This window comes from Anneissia japonica, unplaced genomic scaffold (assembly GCF_011630105.1).
Source record: "Anneissia japonica isolate Jap-2015-1 unplaced genomic scaffold, ASM1163010v1 scaffold3338_len356548_cov189, whole genome shotgun sequence".
In the NCBI taxonomy this organism is placed as follows: Eukaryota; Metazoa; Echinodermata; class Crinoidea; order Comatulida; family Comatulidae; genus Anneissia; species Anneissia japonica.
Window position 1 is genome coordinate 241,630 of NW_022692763.1, and position 15,643 is coordinate 257,272.

The window sequence follows — 15,643 nt, forward strand, 5'->3', positions numbered from 1 at the left end:
ATTATTTTCCCCATAAAGTAAGACACTGACACCTACATTTTCTTTTTAACTTTATTATTCATTACATAAATGTTAATGTAGGCGTAGAACAATCGTATTGCATACAAAAAAAAAAAAAAAAAAAAATGTCCAAGCGCCATGCCTACAGCCAATCAGCGCTCTTCTTTTAATAAGTGAACCCCTGGTTTCCAGGTTATTCTGTACAGGTATTCATTTGACGCTACAAGTACATGGATCGAGTGAAAAACGTTGTTGCGTTACTCGCCCTGTTGCGGCACCCGCGGGGCTGTGTTTCTTCGTAAGCTAGAAGATAAGTCATAAAGGCCTATTAATAAAGTTTGTATACACATTAACAAGTGTGTATAGTACTGTACATTTATGATCGTTATTTTGAATTTCTTTCGAGAGGAAGTTGGAGTTTTGGCTCCAATCTAACAAAATTCAAGTCCAGGCCTAGCCTAGCCCAGCCTAGCATATCGGTAGTGTAAATACATAGGAATTTCACACAACCCCGATTTTATGTACGAATGATTTTTACAAATGCCTCTGGGCCCGTCCAGTACGTAAATGAGGGGTTCTACTGTATGTATACATATATATGTACATGTATATGTCTATGACACCTGTACAGTATTAACCCTTTCCAGTCTGCCCCAATACCATTGCCTGAGGCCGTACCAAAGCTGGAAAATTACATCCTCTACACTAAATGTCGGGTGTTTACTGGGCGCAGGCATTTTATTTGGTCTAAATACAGGAGGCCCTCTACAGAAATACTCCTACATCACACTCAAAAAATCATATAGAGGGCAGCCTAGCTATAAAATAATTATCATGAAAGCTATACAGGGCGTACGTACGTCACTCGCTATAAAGTATGGTCAAAGAGGGCGTTGTCGCGACGCCATACGACTGGAAAGGGTTAAGTAGTATGAATACTTGCCCAATATGTTTTTAAATATATACATTACTAGATTATAGGCAATGTTTTATTATTTAATTTAAATAAAGAGAGGAGTTACCTATGGAACACGCTGTGAAATCTAAACAAACTATCTATCGACTGGTTATACCATGGTTGGAATGGAATGTAATCCATTAAAAATGAAAGGCACTTTAATCATGAACTATGACAGTCTCATCAGTCAATAGGTACACGAACATTATCTTCATCATTACCATATGGACAACGGCGTCTACGAGTCTACGTAACGATGACAGTAGCAATCCCATGGTAAATCGCAAAAAAAGAAATCCACTCCACCCCCATTAAATACGACTGTCGGCCTACATTTTATGTAATTAATATTTGATCTAACATATTACGTACCTAAGCCTATGTGATTGGCCTAAGATAGCCAAGTGTAGAGTACACTACATATATATCCAGGGGTGGGGCTTAGCGGAAGGTTCATTGACAACCCACTCGAGATGGATCATTTCTCTTTTTGAAAAGTCGTGAGAAAAAATTCTGTGCTGTCACAGGATTTGAACCCAGGACCATGGACTGGAAGGCAAGCAACTTAACCACCAAGCTACACCTCCAATAAAACTTATTTACGAAACAAAACTGCAAGATTGCTCATTTGATTACATATGATTTATACATCAATTTCCTCACTGTGATGAAAGAGGTGAGCTCGCAATATATTTGCGAGCTACCGTATATACTCGCGTATAAGGTGACCGTGTATAAGACTACCCCAAGTTTGAGAAGATTTTTGTACAATTTTTGTATATCGGGCGTATAAGACGATCCCCCTTTCACCATCAGAATTACTCCTTTCGATATGATCCACTGGGACCAAGCCTGCATTTAGACGTCAAATCGCCATATGTGTCCGAAGTCCAGGTTTCGCAATGTTCTGAATTTCATTGTATCAGCATTCAAAAAGCATTAATTAAAACAAATGAAAAAAAAACTATCCAGCATGGTATTCACATCTGGCTTGTGAAACGTACATGGTGAGACCATGGAGGAAATGCTCAGATACTCGTGTTTTGCCTGCTGCGCCCTGTTGCTCGAGTATACCGCCATGCGCAACCATGTTAAAGTATGTGGAATTGTTGTTGCCAGGCGTGGCTACATTCTTCGACCTAGTTGAATACTGCTGTGTCGGTGGATCTAAGATATATTTCCCCTAGTTTCATGGAAAATTGTCCCAGTAATAGTGGTGTCCCAATGGAGGGTTTCTACTGCATTTCCATTTTATGAGATTTTAAATGTTCATCAAAAATCTTATTTTCACGTATTAAAAATTGTGTTCATTCAAACTAAAGCATAGCAGTTTCATTGTAGTAGTAAATTTGCATGTTACGGACGATCAGCACATAAGAGAAACACGATTTAAAAAATCTAAAATTTGTGTGTCACACGGAAAGGAAACCCCCTGTTTTTCGATTATAATTTGCTATTTTAAGCGTTGTCTTATACGCAAATATTATACTGTATATGTTTAAATAGAGCACCACCTGCAGTAACTGCAGAAATACCACCGGCAGAGGAATCGCTTCAAATCACACTGGATCTGCCAACCAGGGAGGAAATTTGGGAAGCCACTAGGTTGCTGAAAAATGGGAGGTCTGCAGGGCCAGATAGGATACCAGCAGAAGCACTAAAGGCAGATTTACAAACAAAAGTAGATATGCTTCATCCACTTTTCACACGAATTTGGGAAGAAGAGGTCATTCCGCAAGATTGGAAGGAGGGATACATAGTCAAGCTACCCAAGAATGGAGACCCAAAGTCAGTGCAAAAATTACAGAGGGATAATGTTGCTTTCCATTCCTGGAAAGGTACTCAACAAAATAATCTTGGATAGAATAAAGGCAGCAGTGGATAAGCTTTTGAGAGACCAACAGGCGGGCTTCAGGAAAGATAGATCATGTACAGACCAAATTGCCACTTTGAGAATTATCATTAAACAGTCAGTCGAATGGAATAGCCCCCTCTACATAAATTTCATTGACTTTGAGAAGGCTTTTGATAGATTTGACAGGAAATCACTATGGTGTTTCATGAAACATTATGCAATTCCAGATAAATATATCAGGTTCATCAAGAACACATACACAGGAATGCAGTGCCAGGTGTTACATGGAGGTGGAGCTTCACCTAAATTTGAAGTTAAAACAGGAGTTAGACAAGGCTGTTTGCTCTCTCCATTTCTTTTCTTGATGGCGATTGATTGGATAATGAGGAAACCAACTGAAGGGAGGAGGAATGGAATACAGTGGACTTTGTTGGAACAACTGGAAGATCTAGATTTTGCAGATGACTTGGCATTATTATCACACACCCACAAGCAGATGCAGAGAAAACTTCACAACTGGAAGAGGAAGCAAACAAAATTGGACTGCACATCAATGCAGGCAAGACAAAGCTAATGAGGATAAATAGCACAAACTCCACTAGCATCTCACTAACTAGTGGGGATATAGAGGACATAACATCATTTATGTATTTAGGCAGCATTGTCGATACAGAACAAGACATAAAAACCCGGATTGGAAATGCGACGACAGCTTTCAACCTGCTTAAGAAAGTTTGGAAGTCAGGAATAATAACTACAGTAACGAAGATCAGAATTTTCCACACAAATGTAAAGTCAGTGCTGCTTTATGGAGCAGAAACATGGAAATTAATGGCAGAATTCAACAGGAAGATTCAAGCCTTTATCAATAAGTGTTTAAGGAGGATTCTGGGAATTTGGTGGCCAAACCGCATTAGTAATCAGGAGCTGTGAGAACGAACCAGTCAGATGGCACCCATAAATCAACTAAAGAAAAGAAAATGGACTTGGATAGGGCATACTCTAAGAAAGGAGTCTACAAAATCACTAGAAGAGCACTACAATGGAACCCTCAAGGAAAACGAAAGCGAGGAAGGCCAAGAAAAACCTGGCAGAGGACATGGGAAGAGGAGGTGAAAGATTGGACATAACTGGAATAATCTCACCAGACTTGCTCAGAACAGAAGTGAATGGAAGGAGGTTGTCTGTGGCCTTTGCTCCACCGGAAGTTGACAGGCATAATGAATGATGAATGATGTTTACTATTCAATATGTGGGCTCAAGGCTAATATTCTCATTTACGTGATAGATGCTAAGTTGCAGAGTGTAAAGCATGTATGTCTAAATGTCAATTAGTTTATAATAATAATAATAATAATATGTCGTTCTTATATAGCGCTTAATGCCTTAACAAAGCCTCTAAGCGCTTTACATTATAGTATCGTATATTATTTATTATTATTAGTTTTACGGCAATAACAATGTAATGTACATACACAAAGTGCAGAATGTTCATTAGGAGCACCTCACACAATAGGTACAATATCATACAAATATTCTAATGTATAATTCGCAAAGATGGTATGACATTCTGACTGAACTGATAAAAAGAGCAATTCTTTATCAAAGCTACTGCGTGGGTTATTCTCAGCATTAGACACATACAAGGTTACTATATAAACATCAGTATTAATATTTAAAAATATCTAAAAGGCAAAAAAGTAAAAAAAAAAAAAACCAAGATTGGCAAATAATTTTAATATATAATTAACCTCCAAATCAAGACCTTAAAATTAGGATAACAAAAATACTGACGATAATGGAAAGAGCATAAGTAATCCAACATCCAATTATATTATTTTTTTTTTTAAACAAATACTGAATTCTTAATTTAGGTATATATTCAAACAGGTTATCACTGAGTGAGACACATACAACATTGATCAAATATAATTACAGAAATGGCAAATTATTTCATTCATTTTCATTAGTAAAATACTAATATAGACTAGTGTCTACTTCTTCAGATAGCATGACATCTTGCAATAATAAAAAAGCAATGTTCCATTTGAATGAATTAATTAATACATTATGTCATAAAATAAGCTAGTAAATCAAGAGGTAGTTGATGATAAGGAGATTGTGGAGTACTAGATGAGGATATGGTCTGGGCAGAAGATTTGGGAGGGTCTCAATAGTGGGGTTCAGGTGTACATCTCTGGAACCTCCAAAATTTTAGCCACTTTTATGTATTATGAAAGATTCCATCCTTGGATTAGAATCTATTTTGCAGCTGGCAGGGGATGAGCAAGCCCTTTTCGCAACCTCTACATCTCCCACCGATAAAAATCTCACCTTCGGTATATTCAAATAGGTCATCACTGATTCAGACATGTAGAGGATTCGACCTCGATCACAACTCACTACAAACAGAAAACCTTCTGCATTCTGAAAATAAAGAAATGTTTAAAATTAGGCTGGTTTAAAGCACATTATTATTACATTCTTCGGAAAGCAGCAGTGCATGCGGTACTTAGCATGTGCTCAGGAAGATTTAACATAAGTCACACTGGACTCGCACTGTGGAAGAACAGCCTAGTTTTTATTTCCGGGAAATGTTCATGGTTAAATGTTATTGTTGTACGAATCAATTGATAAGTGTTTTAATCATAAATTTTACAAAATTAACTGAGTCTCCACACAGAAAGTAGCCAGAAAACACCAATATCAAGCAGTAGAAAAGCGTTCCCATGGGAACCTATTTTTTCACATGCTAATCCTCTACATATCAATCAAGTTGTTCATTGTTAGAGGGAAGACTACAATAAAAAAAAAAATACTAGGCTAGTTATCACCCCCAACTCTTAACTAAAAACAGTACTAGCAATAACATTTGAAGTTCTGATGTTCTTACACCCCCTTCCTCAAAATCTTGACATTTTACTCTCTCACATGATGTGTAGAAGCTTGAAGCATTCTTGTAAATGAGACAAATTCCAGGATGTCCTTTTATTCAATTAAGCATTTGTCATAGACGATAGTGTTCTGTATACTTAATTCATACACCTAATAATAGCGAGAGGTTTGTGGGTGGTAACATTGATGGCTATATGATATAGTATCGGGCAAAAAGATGTCCCGCAGGGGTCTCCAAAAAGTCAGGTGAAAGCTAGTGGGATGAAGGCCAGAAAATATACAGAGCATATTTATCTTCTGAGATGTTTTAGAACACATTATGCAGAAATTGTCAAATACGGCTATAAATAATGGTAACTTACTCTACAACCACTATCCTAAAGTTGTTTGATGGTAGAACATTTCATTCTTGCCCCTGGTGTTTGATTTGTATCATCATATTATTGGTATATAATATTTGAAAGTTTGTACCCTCATCTTCTGTAATGTTGTTTCCTAAACACTTGTATTTTCCTTTTCCTATTATTTTAAAATTTGTAGGGTAGTTATAACAAAGAACTCGTTTTTTTCTAATTTTAAAGGTTTCGCCTAAATTTCTTCAGTGCATTTTAAAAATAATATATTCTTCCCAGTTTTTCACTTCTATCTGTTACCTTCTAATTACCTAATCAACAGATAAAAACAAAGCTAGCGTCATGGGAAAAAAAGCAATTAAGTTGAATGATTTGTTGAATATAAGACTGTTTTAACTGTAAGCAGTAATATGCTAGAAAACATGTGGGCGAACTTTCCTGAGAGGATCACCTATCACATGAGGAACACTACATCTTAAGAAGGGGATTTAACTCTAGGTATGTCTTGATTAGACCAATGATAATAAACAGCAGAAGATGGAGGAGCTTTGTGTTATATATTGGAACATCCGGTCGAATTGCATTGTCGGAGAAGGGAAAGCAATTTTACCCCGTCCACACGACGGCGCTATATATCAATAATAAAGGCACCGCTCACAGCTTCGCGCTGTCTAGCCCTCATTGGGAACAGAGTTTCATTGTACGATGTAGTGAACGACCGGAAGTGGAAATTGGTATGAGGTGGATTATGGAAAAAGAAAAAGACAGCAAGGAAGGTAAAATTACTAGCATAAGTACAACAGAACCACTTGTAGTGGGAGCAGTTGACACAGCTGTTACATTTTGGTCTTTCAACCTTGAGGTTGGAGGTTTGAACCTTCACTGTGAATTTTGCGCTTGTGTCCTTGGGCAAGATAATTTACCTACGCTTGTCTCTCTCCACCCAGGAGTATTAATGGGTACTTGGTAATAATTATATACAGTAGGTCTCTGAAAAAATTATAAAATTACAATCTCCGTATTAAGTAAATGTATTTCTTATTCCCATATATTAAAGTAACAATGTTGTACGGCCAGATGAAAATTAGTAATATATCAGATATTCTGAAATAGCATTCTTGCTCTTACTAATGTTTTACATACTACTACTGCAAGTCATCCTTGAATGTATGGTTGTAAAAAAAACCACTTAAAGTGGTGAGAGAACTTATTTTTAGGCATCTATGAAAAAACTGTCTTAGATGCCATAATTCCTGCCAGTGGCTCCAGCAATTTGTCAACAAGGGTCTGACATGTCCTAAAAATGGGTCTGAACCAAGGGGCTGCCAAGAGTATCAGGCAGATTCCTACACGTAAAATAAAAATTAATCAATAAAAAAATAATGATAATGATTATGATAAAAAACATGATGATGATGTTGAATGATGATGAAGACTATGATGATGATGATGATTTTGACGACCAAGACTGATAATAATGGAGACTATGATGCTGACAAAACGGAAAGCGATGTCGACCATGAATAACAATAATAGTCATCTATTTAGACAGGATATATTGTACCAAATGCTTCTACGTGCATTTAATGTAATTTGTAAATGAAAAGAGTATTAAAAACAAATTTTGAACTTCCAACAACAGCTGATGGTACATTTTCAGCTGTTGTTTGCAGTTTGCTTTTGAGTCTCCTGATATTAAACATCCGGCAATTACCTCATGATATAGGGAAAAAAAACCATTTTCTTTCAAAACAACAAAATGATATATGTCAATATTGATATGTTAGATAAATCAAAGGCACTTATGCATTGAGTATTTATTTCTAAATCTGAATCAATTCAGATAAAATGGCTACAAAACTTAAGACATAGAAAGTGTGTGTAGTTTTTTGGATTCACTAGGTAACATTTAAGACTGTAAGTTGACCAGCCACAGGTTATCGTTTCCAACTCCCACCACAAATATACTGTAAAACCTTGACTCTTTTTTTAAAGTTCCCTAAAGGCCAACTCAGACAGCGTCGTACGACGCAGCCCAACGCGATTTGTTGTCGCGTCGGGCCTGTGTGAGTTAAACGCAGACGCGATGGTGTGCATCGGGGGCAGTCGCGTTGTAGAATATTAAACATGGGGGGGGGGTTGCTTCTTTTCAAAATAAGTGTTGTAAATTTTTGAATTGCTACTACGGTATACAACATTTTTTAACTATGGAATTCAAAATTCTATTTAAATTTTACCTATGCTAGTACAATAAAATAATATTGACACTGACGACAGGCCATCAAAAAAATTAAAGATAACGTCAGTCTGAATGTAAAGTCCTATCTCAAAAGAAGCCCATATTATCTTGATTAGAAGCTTCTTTTTGAGATGGGCTTCTGCTCGAGATTACTTGTGCGAACTAAAGAGGAGGGTTCTTTTCAAAATGGGCTTCTGCTCGAGATTAAGCCCATGGGGATTCTATTCAAGGTGTCACAGTAGAAGCACAAAGCAAGTTTTTGAAATGACTATCATATTATTATACAATATAAAAGAAATGACAGCAGCACTTTTAAAACTAACTTGTAAAATTTAATCACTAGTTATTGTCCACACTGTGACCGTGACACAGTGGATGAAAGCTGGAGATTAAATTTTACAAGTTAGTTATGACCATATTATAGGATGTCAATCATTGCTGCAGCACCATCGTTTAAGAACAAACTTTAAATAAATGTCTCAGAGAAAAGTTCAACTGATTGCCAGTGACGGTTCTATTCATTCTGGAGCCGGGGAGCCGTTAGCGGTATCCGGATACGCTAACGGTTAGCAAGTGCTATCGGTTAGCAAGGTTGAGGGCGTTTCTATCATCAACCAATCACAGGTACACGTTTACAATTTCCAGTTTCTTATTGGCCAGTGATTCGATCATCATATTGTTGGTATCCGGATCAGGATTTTCTCGCATGGACGCACAGCAGCTAACGGTTAGCAGGATCCGGATCCTGCTAACTGTAACTGCCGTGTGAGAACAGCCATAGTCTATTAATAGATTTATTCATCGTCAATAAAACTTGATTTTTAATTTCTCTTCTGTCTAGATGATTTTCAGAACACTTTTGTTAAAATGTCAACACAGCACTTTCCTTTCCACCTTCTTCCTCAAACGTTTTGCTAAAAAAAAAAAGATTGCATAAGAAGAGTATTTTCTCTTTCGTTTAGTAGATCCACCTATTTGTAATTCAGTTGATTTTGAGCAGTACTGACCACCTGGTCGGATTACTGCTGAACTTATATCCTGTCAGTGTTTTATATGGGTTTTTCCTTATGTATTACAAAAAAAACAAAAATTTAAATAATCTACCTTTTTCTGAATGGAGATTCTTGTCAGTTGGTCTTTTCTGAAAAAAATCTACCCTTTTTCTAAATAGGACAGTCCAGCGTCTCTTTAACCAATCAAAAGATTGTATTAGGTTCATCGTCATAACTTATCCTAGGCACCATACAATGGGCAAAAACGGATAGAAAGAAAATGCTCAAATGGAACTAAAAATGCATGGTGGAACTAAATTTCCATGATGAGTCATCATATTAAAAATAATAAAAATGTGTAATAAGAAAGATAGCCAAATGCTAATAAAAGAACATTATAAATATATATAAATTATACTGAATACATACAGTAGTACAGTGCTGGTACATCAAGATCAATAGTACTGTACAGTAACATCTCCCAATTACGAACCTCCCATTTACGAACTCTCAACTTATACGAATCCCATTTGCAGTGATGACATCATTACAAATGATCGTTTTCAACTACAAAAATGCTTAAAATTGTATTTAGTCTTCAAAAATAATATAAAGTGTTACATCAGCTAAGAAAGAAAAAAATCAATAAAAAAAATCAATAAAATGGCATAAAACTAAGTTTAAAGCAAAAAATATCATTTCAGCCGATATTATATTACATTTGAGCTGTGCATGCTTGTTCAGGCATAGTAAATCTCACTTTTTTCATTGGGGGCGCTATTCGCCTGGATCCGGGATCTTTTTGAAGAGAATAATACACTTTTGGCCATTATGGTAATGTTTTCATTCGGAAATCACTTCAAATGAATACTTAACTGGCTTCTGTAAAGTATTATTTTGTTGCAGAAAACAGTTAAATCCAAGTCATATTTAGTGACAAAATGTTGCTCCCAAGACCAGACTTAGGCCTACCTAGCCCTGTACTTTGTAGTATAGGCCTAGACGGCCTCACCACACTAAGATTCTATGAAAATTCGAACTCTCTAAATTACAAATTTTCTTATTTACGAACTGTGTTTGGACGGAGGGGTATGTAATTGGGAGATGTTTGTATAAGAAAACAATATTAATTGTAATAAAATAATAAAATACATAGTGAAACTAAAAAAAAAATATTTTGTCACCTTAAATAAAGAATACTGCCATTTTTGTCAGGGGTACTTGTGATATCAGTATCTTTAAATCAGGAACCCAAATAAAAGTGGGAATTTCATACAACATCCAAAGTTCAAGGGCGCCTAGGCACAATCGGGGAGGGGCGGGATGGGAAAGAGCCCATATATGGGTGGGAGAGGATAATTTCTTTGCACCTGAATCTTTCTAGTCGGTAAATGGTAAATTATAGCAACATTTTGATGATTTATTTATGCTGAGGAAGAGGTGGTTTGGCAAATCACAAGAGAATTCGCTTGAAAAGAATGTTCGACCGGCAAACCACAGAAAAGTAGGTAAAGGTAGGACAATAACCCATATCTTGCAGCCTCATTGTGCTGAATTGCGTATGGGCTTGGGCTAGAATTACCTAGCAGCCATAAAGAGGCGCTTATAGTAGCTACACGTACACATCATTCCACAACAACAGGGGCTGAAATGAAGTATAACATGGGGGCAACCCCCACTACTGTTCCGAAAGATGCAATGGGTTCTTTAAAGTGCACACGAGCCAGGTGTATACACTGGGCCTCCATTTTAAGTCCTTATCCGAGAAGACTTGGTTCTACCAACCAAAACATTGGGTGAGAAGCAGCTGGAACCAGCGCCGATGTTAAGGCTGTAGTAACCCAAGATGAAATAGTACTGTATAACAAACTTCCATGGTTACAGGCGTGGATTCTCTTACCTCTAATATCAACTGCTTTATCTCATCTTCCGATAAAAATGATGGTTTATAGTTTGCTTCCTTGCATGATATTGTTGCCCCTGAATAAAAACACAAATCCAAATTTATAATAATAATAATACCCAAATATTTATAAGGCACCAATTTCAAATTAAATGATCAAAAGGAGCGACCGTTATTACCTCTGGTCACTGGACAACATACAATGGCAAACCAGCACAAATTATAACCTTCTCTACTCCCTTGTCGTTCACTGGAGTCACGTCCCATTGATATCTTAATATTATCAGTAAAATTTTATGTATGTACAGTCTGTCTATCTGAGGCTATATTTTTTAAAAATGTTCAGATGTGTACTGTATTAGCACTTGCTCAGTCAATTTTATCAGAGTTGCGCTGTTTGCATGAATTTTATTACAGATTGTGTTCAAAAGTCAAATTTAAACTTTCTTTTTGATGGCAGCCATCCCTTTATCGGAGCAGTTCCAACATTCATGACATTCCCATAAAGCAATGTACTTACCTTAAAAAAGTTTTCTTTTATTTTACTATGTGATTGACGTTTAGTGTTAACCACAGTACCCTTAAAGTTCCATGAACTTTAAATAAAATATGTGGTGTGGTTCACACACATTTATTACACTCTGAACACATTGAACAGAACAGTTAATGGTGGGAGTTTGTCATGTGGGAGACAACTTGATTGATTGATGCTTACCACGTAATGACTTCATGTGCTGCACTGCCATCCTCAGGATCGTTAGCTTGTCTAGTTTGGATTTCATAGCACTACAGGATGGGATAATATTGCACAGTTCTTGGATATATGTGTTCATTTTTTCTCGTCGACGTTTCTCTATCTCGCTATGGTTTTGTCTGCAGAAAACAAAAACAAAATCTTTTTTGGAGAGTTTCTACAGCTGATTATTGGTATACTGTATGAGATTGAAGTCTCTGTTGTAGAAAGTTTTAGAAACATTTCATTTGTTAGAAATAATTGGTAACATACATTTTGGTTCGTTGTTTTTTGTCTGTTTTTTCCTTACTATGTCTGTTTTTTTAGCTTCTCTCTTTAAAATATATATATATTCATACATGTATTTTATTGTTAATCCATTCTGTAAGTAGCAGGTTATCCACTGTTGGGTGTGATTAAAAAAAAAAAAAACATAACAAATAACATTATTCTGATTTGAATACTGATGCTACTAAATAAAAATACTGAACAATTAAAATAAATATTTATGATAATGTAGGTAGGGTAGATGTATGAGGATCATTTATTATATTGGGATCTCTACCCTAATGTTGCATAAGGGCAGAGTTATGTGGGTTAATAGGACCTTAATAGTTGAGTATGCCAGTACCCCATGTTAGTTAAAGTATGCCTTTAACTTATAAATTGTCTCAAATTAGAAGTATCTAGGAATAAACAGAGTCTACAATTGGAGAAGGATCTATCATTCCAATAGGAAATACAGGCGTTTTACAACACATAGAACTATTTTCATATACAAACTCCAATAAGGACTGCAATGAAACGTCCTAAAATAGCTGCTGCACTTAATTGAACATCTCCCTCAAGTGTCAATATTATTTGTTCTCCAAAATAAATGGTAGGTCTATTATTATACTGTAATGTTAGAAAGTGATTTATGTGGACTTTTTATAGAATGTGTTTTCAATGAATCTATATGAATGGTTTTGCAAAACAACAAGTGTTGAGAAAAAATATTCTCATCCAATCAAAACACACCTTGCAAACTTCTTTGACTCGTCATCTGTTAGTAGTATAGAGTTGCTGGTGCTGGTGCTGGTGCTGTTGTCATCCTCGCTTGAATCCCTGTAAGATGGAAAAAGAAATTTAAGAATAACATAGTAACTAGAGTAGTCACTTTACAGAGTGCATACCTCTGCCCTGTGCCTGAATAATGAACAATGCATAAGCAGTCATCATTTCACTATTTTTTTTCTATGTTCTGAGTTTTAAAAAAAAATTGATTTTCAGTGACTTTGACCTTTGACCTTTCTCCCCAAAATTAATCATCTCTTTCTTTGAATATTATGTACCATTCCACAAATTTTATGATGATTTATTCATTAGTTTTTGCGTAATCTTTCAAACAGACAGCCAGCCAGAGGTGAAAACATAACCACATTTGGTGGAGGAAATATTATGTTAATAACATGCTTACAGTACATCATTACCTCATTCAATGGGCCAAGCAAATATGCAACACATCTTAAGCCCCTTTGGGGAATATTCTATAAATGTTGCATCTAGTAATCTGTGCATTGGCAATGAAACCTACGAAGTATGCACGTATATACTCCTGGGTAGAGACAACCAAAGGTAAACTGTTTTGTCCCAAGGTGAAAATAATAGCATGGGTTTGATTTGAGCCCTTGACCTCAAGATTTAGGGCCAAAAGACATCTGTTGCACGTACATTATATATGGTATACATATGTACTCAATGCTCAAGGTGTTTTGAGAGATGATGCAACAATCGTTTTCACTGCAAAGTGAAAAAAAAATATATAAATAAAAAAAAAAATCTACAGGTAAAAACTGAATCACTGACTTGGAAGGACGTCAAAAAAAAATTATGCAGAGATCAAAAATCAATGTTTTACAGATGTTCTACAAAAATCCATAAATTTGCAGACAGAAAATATAGTAGTATATAGGAATGACAGGATTTTTTAAAAACCTGGAAAGTACATTTTTGGCTTTTCCCAGCAGTAGCCGAAGAAGCTATTGTTTTTGTTCTGATTTTTCTTTTTTCTTGCATACATACCTAAGAAAGTATTACGTGTTGGGGAAAATCCAGTTGAGGGTGTAAATTTGAGGGTAACTGAAATTACTGAGGTCCCTAAAAAAAATCAATGGGTAATAAATGAAACTTTCTGTAATAGCTTGTCAAAGTCTAGTAAAGAAATTAATAAATGTTCAAATGAAGAAATGATCAAATTGTGGTGACGATCTGCAGTAGGTTATCGATATGAGGACCATGGAATTCAAGATTTATTTGGACAGTTGATTAAATTAAAGAAAAGTTTTTTAAAGAGTTTAAACCAGCTGCAGCTAGGTTAATCTCGAAACTACCGTGATATGCATAAATAGTTTTTGTTTTTAGTCACTGAATTTATATGAACGAAAAATTGCCCTGGCCTATACAAGGTTGGCCCATATAGCGCGCAATGCTTATGAGTCTCGATGTACCTCGCTATTACCATTGCAGCAATAGTTTGAATCTCACTAACATCATCGCGCTAGTTGTGAAATTGGTTTTTATTGTTATATTTTTTTTACTTCATAATTATGTACTATAAGTATTTTCGTTTTCCGTGTTTTTGTTTTTTTTAACTTTATACTTTTGCCAACTTTTCTTTTTGTTGCAATTTCAACTTCATTTCTCATTATAGCAATGAGGTAAAACCCTATGTTCTATGGTACAAATAGACAGTAAGTCTAGTTCTCATTTTAATTTTTAGTTATAACTTATACAAGTAACCAACAGAGCTGGAACAAGTGCATGACCATGCACCCGGCGGTTGGGGGAAACATTAATGTCCCAGAGACATTATGGGGGGAAAATTCAAAAATGTAAATTGTTGAGCTATATACTGTACAGATAGCATTTGGTGCTGGAGCCATTTTGTCAAGACAACTTTCATAGTCAGAGGCACAAACATTTTTTTCCCCAATTTATATATGAGGCATGTCGTGGTGAAATGGTTAAGTTGTCGCACAGGCCTGTATTGAGTAAATGAGCTATATAATATATGGGAGCTCAAAAAATTGCACAAAAATTTGAATGTGTTTTTCACTATAGATCAACAGTTTAATGTCTTATTAATCGTGTACCAAAGTATTAGTTCTGGAAGTGGTCAAGAAATTGTTTATTTAATGTTATTTTGATAGTTCATTCTATTAAACAATGTACAGTATGCACAAATAACTTTTAAAGGCAATTACTCAAAATCATGTTTATCTTGATTCTAAGAGTACTGTACTTTCACTTTCCAATAACTTAGGCTTGAAATTTCCAATTTCAATGAATGACCCCCTCATTTTAAAGATCACATACTCAGCTAACTGAAAATAACAATAACTTGAATTTCAATTTTTGCTACAACTTAGCAATTTTGCCACAACATGCCTCATATATTTAATTTTCAAGTTTATTAAATGTAAAGGCAGTATTGCTTTATTTTAACTATTTTATTTTGTCTTAATATCATAAATGTAATACATTGAGATAAATAACAATCAGAGATTTTAAGATTCAAGATAATTTTATTGTCCAAAATACAGAAATTCTGTTTGGGTGTGACAATTCACAGATACAAAAATATATATAAACATCAAAAATATAACAAGAAAAGTAACAAATATAAATATGTAAAATGATATGGCCTATGTATACAGTTAAAACAGACAGGTGA

The 15,643-nt window shown here is 35.4% G+C and overlaps 1 protein-coding gene across 1 annotated transcript in view; it reads right to left on the reverse strand.

Moving 5' to 3' along the window:
- LOC117100405 (protein cycle-like) overlaps positions 1 to 15,643 on the reverse strand; it is a 60,407-nt gene that overhangs the window by 33,364 nt on the left and 11,400 nt on the right. Inside the window, exons 3-6 of the mRNA XM_033240080.1 lie at positions 12,949 to 13,035; positions 11,911 to 12,068; positions 11,193 to 11,272; positions 5,148 to 5,240 (exon numbers count right to left, since the gene is read on the reverse strand). Coding sequence (XP_033095971.1) covers positions 5,148 to 5,240; positions 11,193 to 11,272; positions 11,911 to 12,068; positions 12,949 to 13,035 — 418 coding nt within the window. The remainder of the gene's footprint in view (positions 1 to 5,147; positions 5,241 to 11,192; positions 11,273 to 11,910; positions 12,069 to 12,948; positions 13,036 to 15,643) is intronic.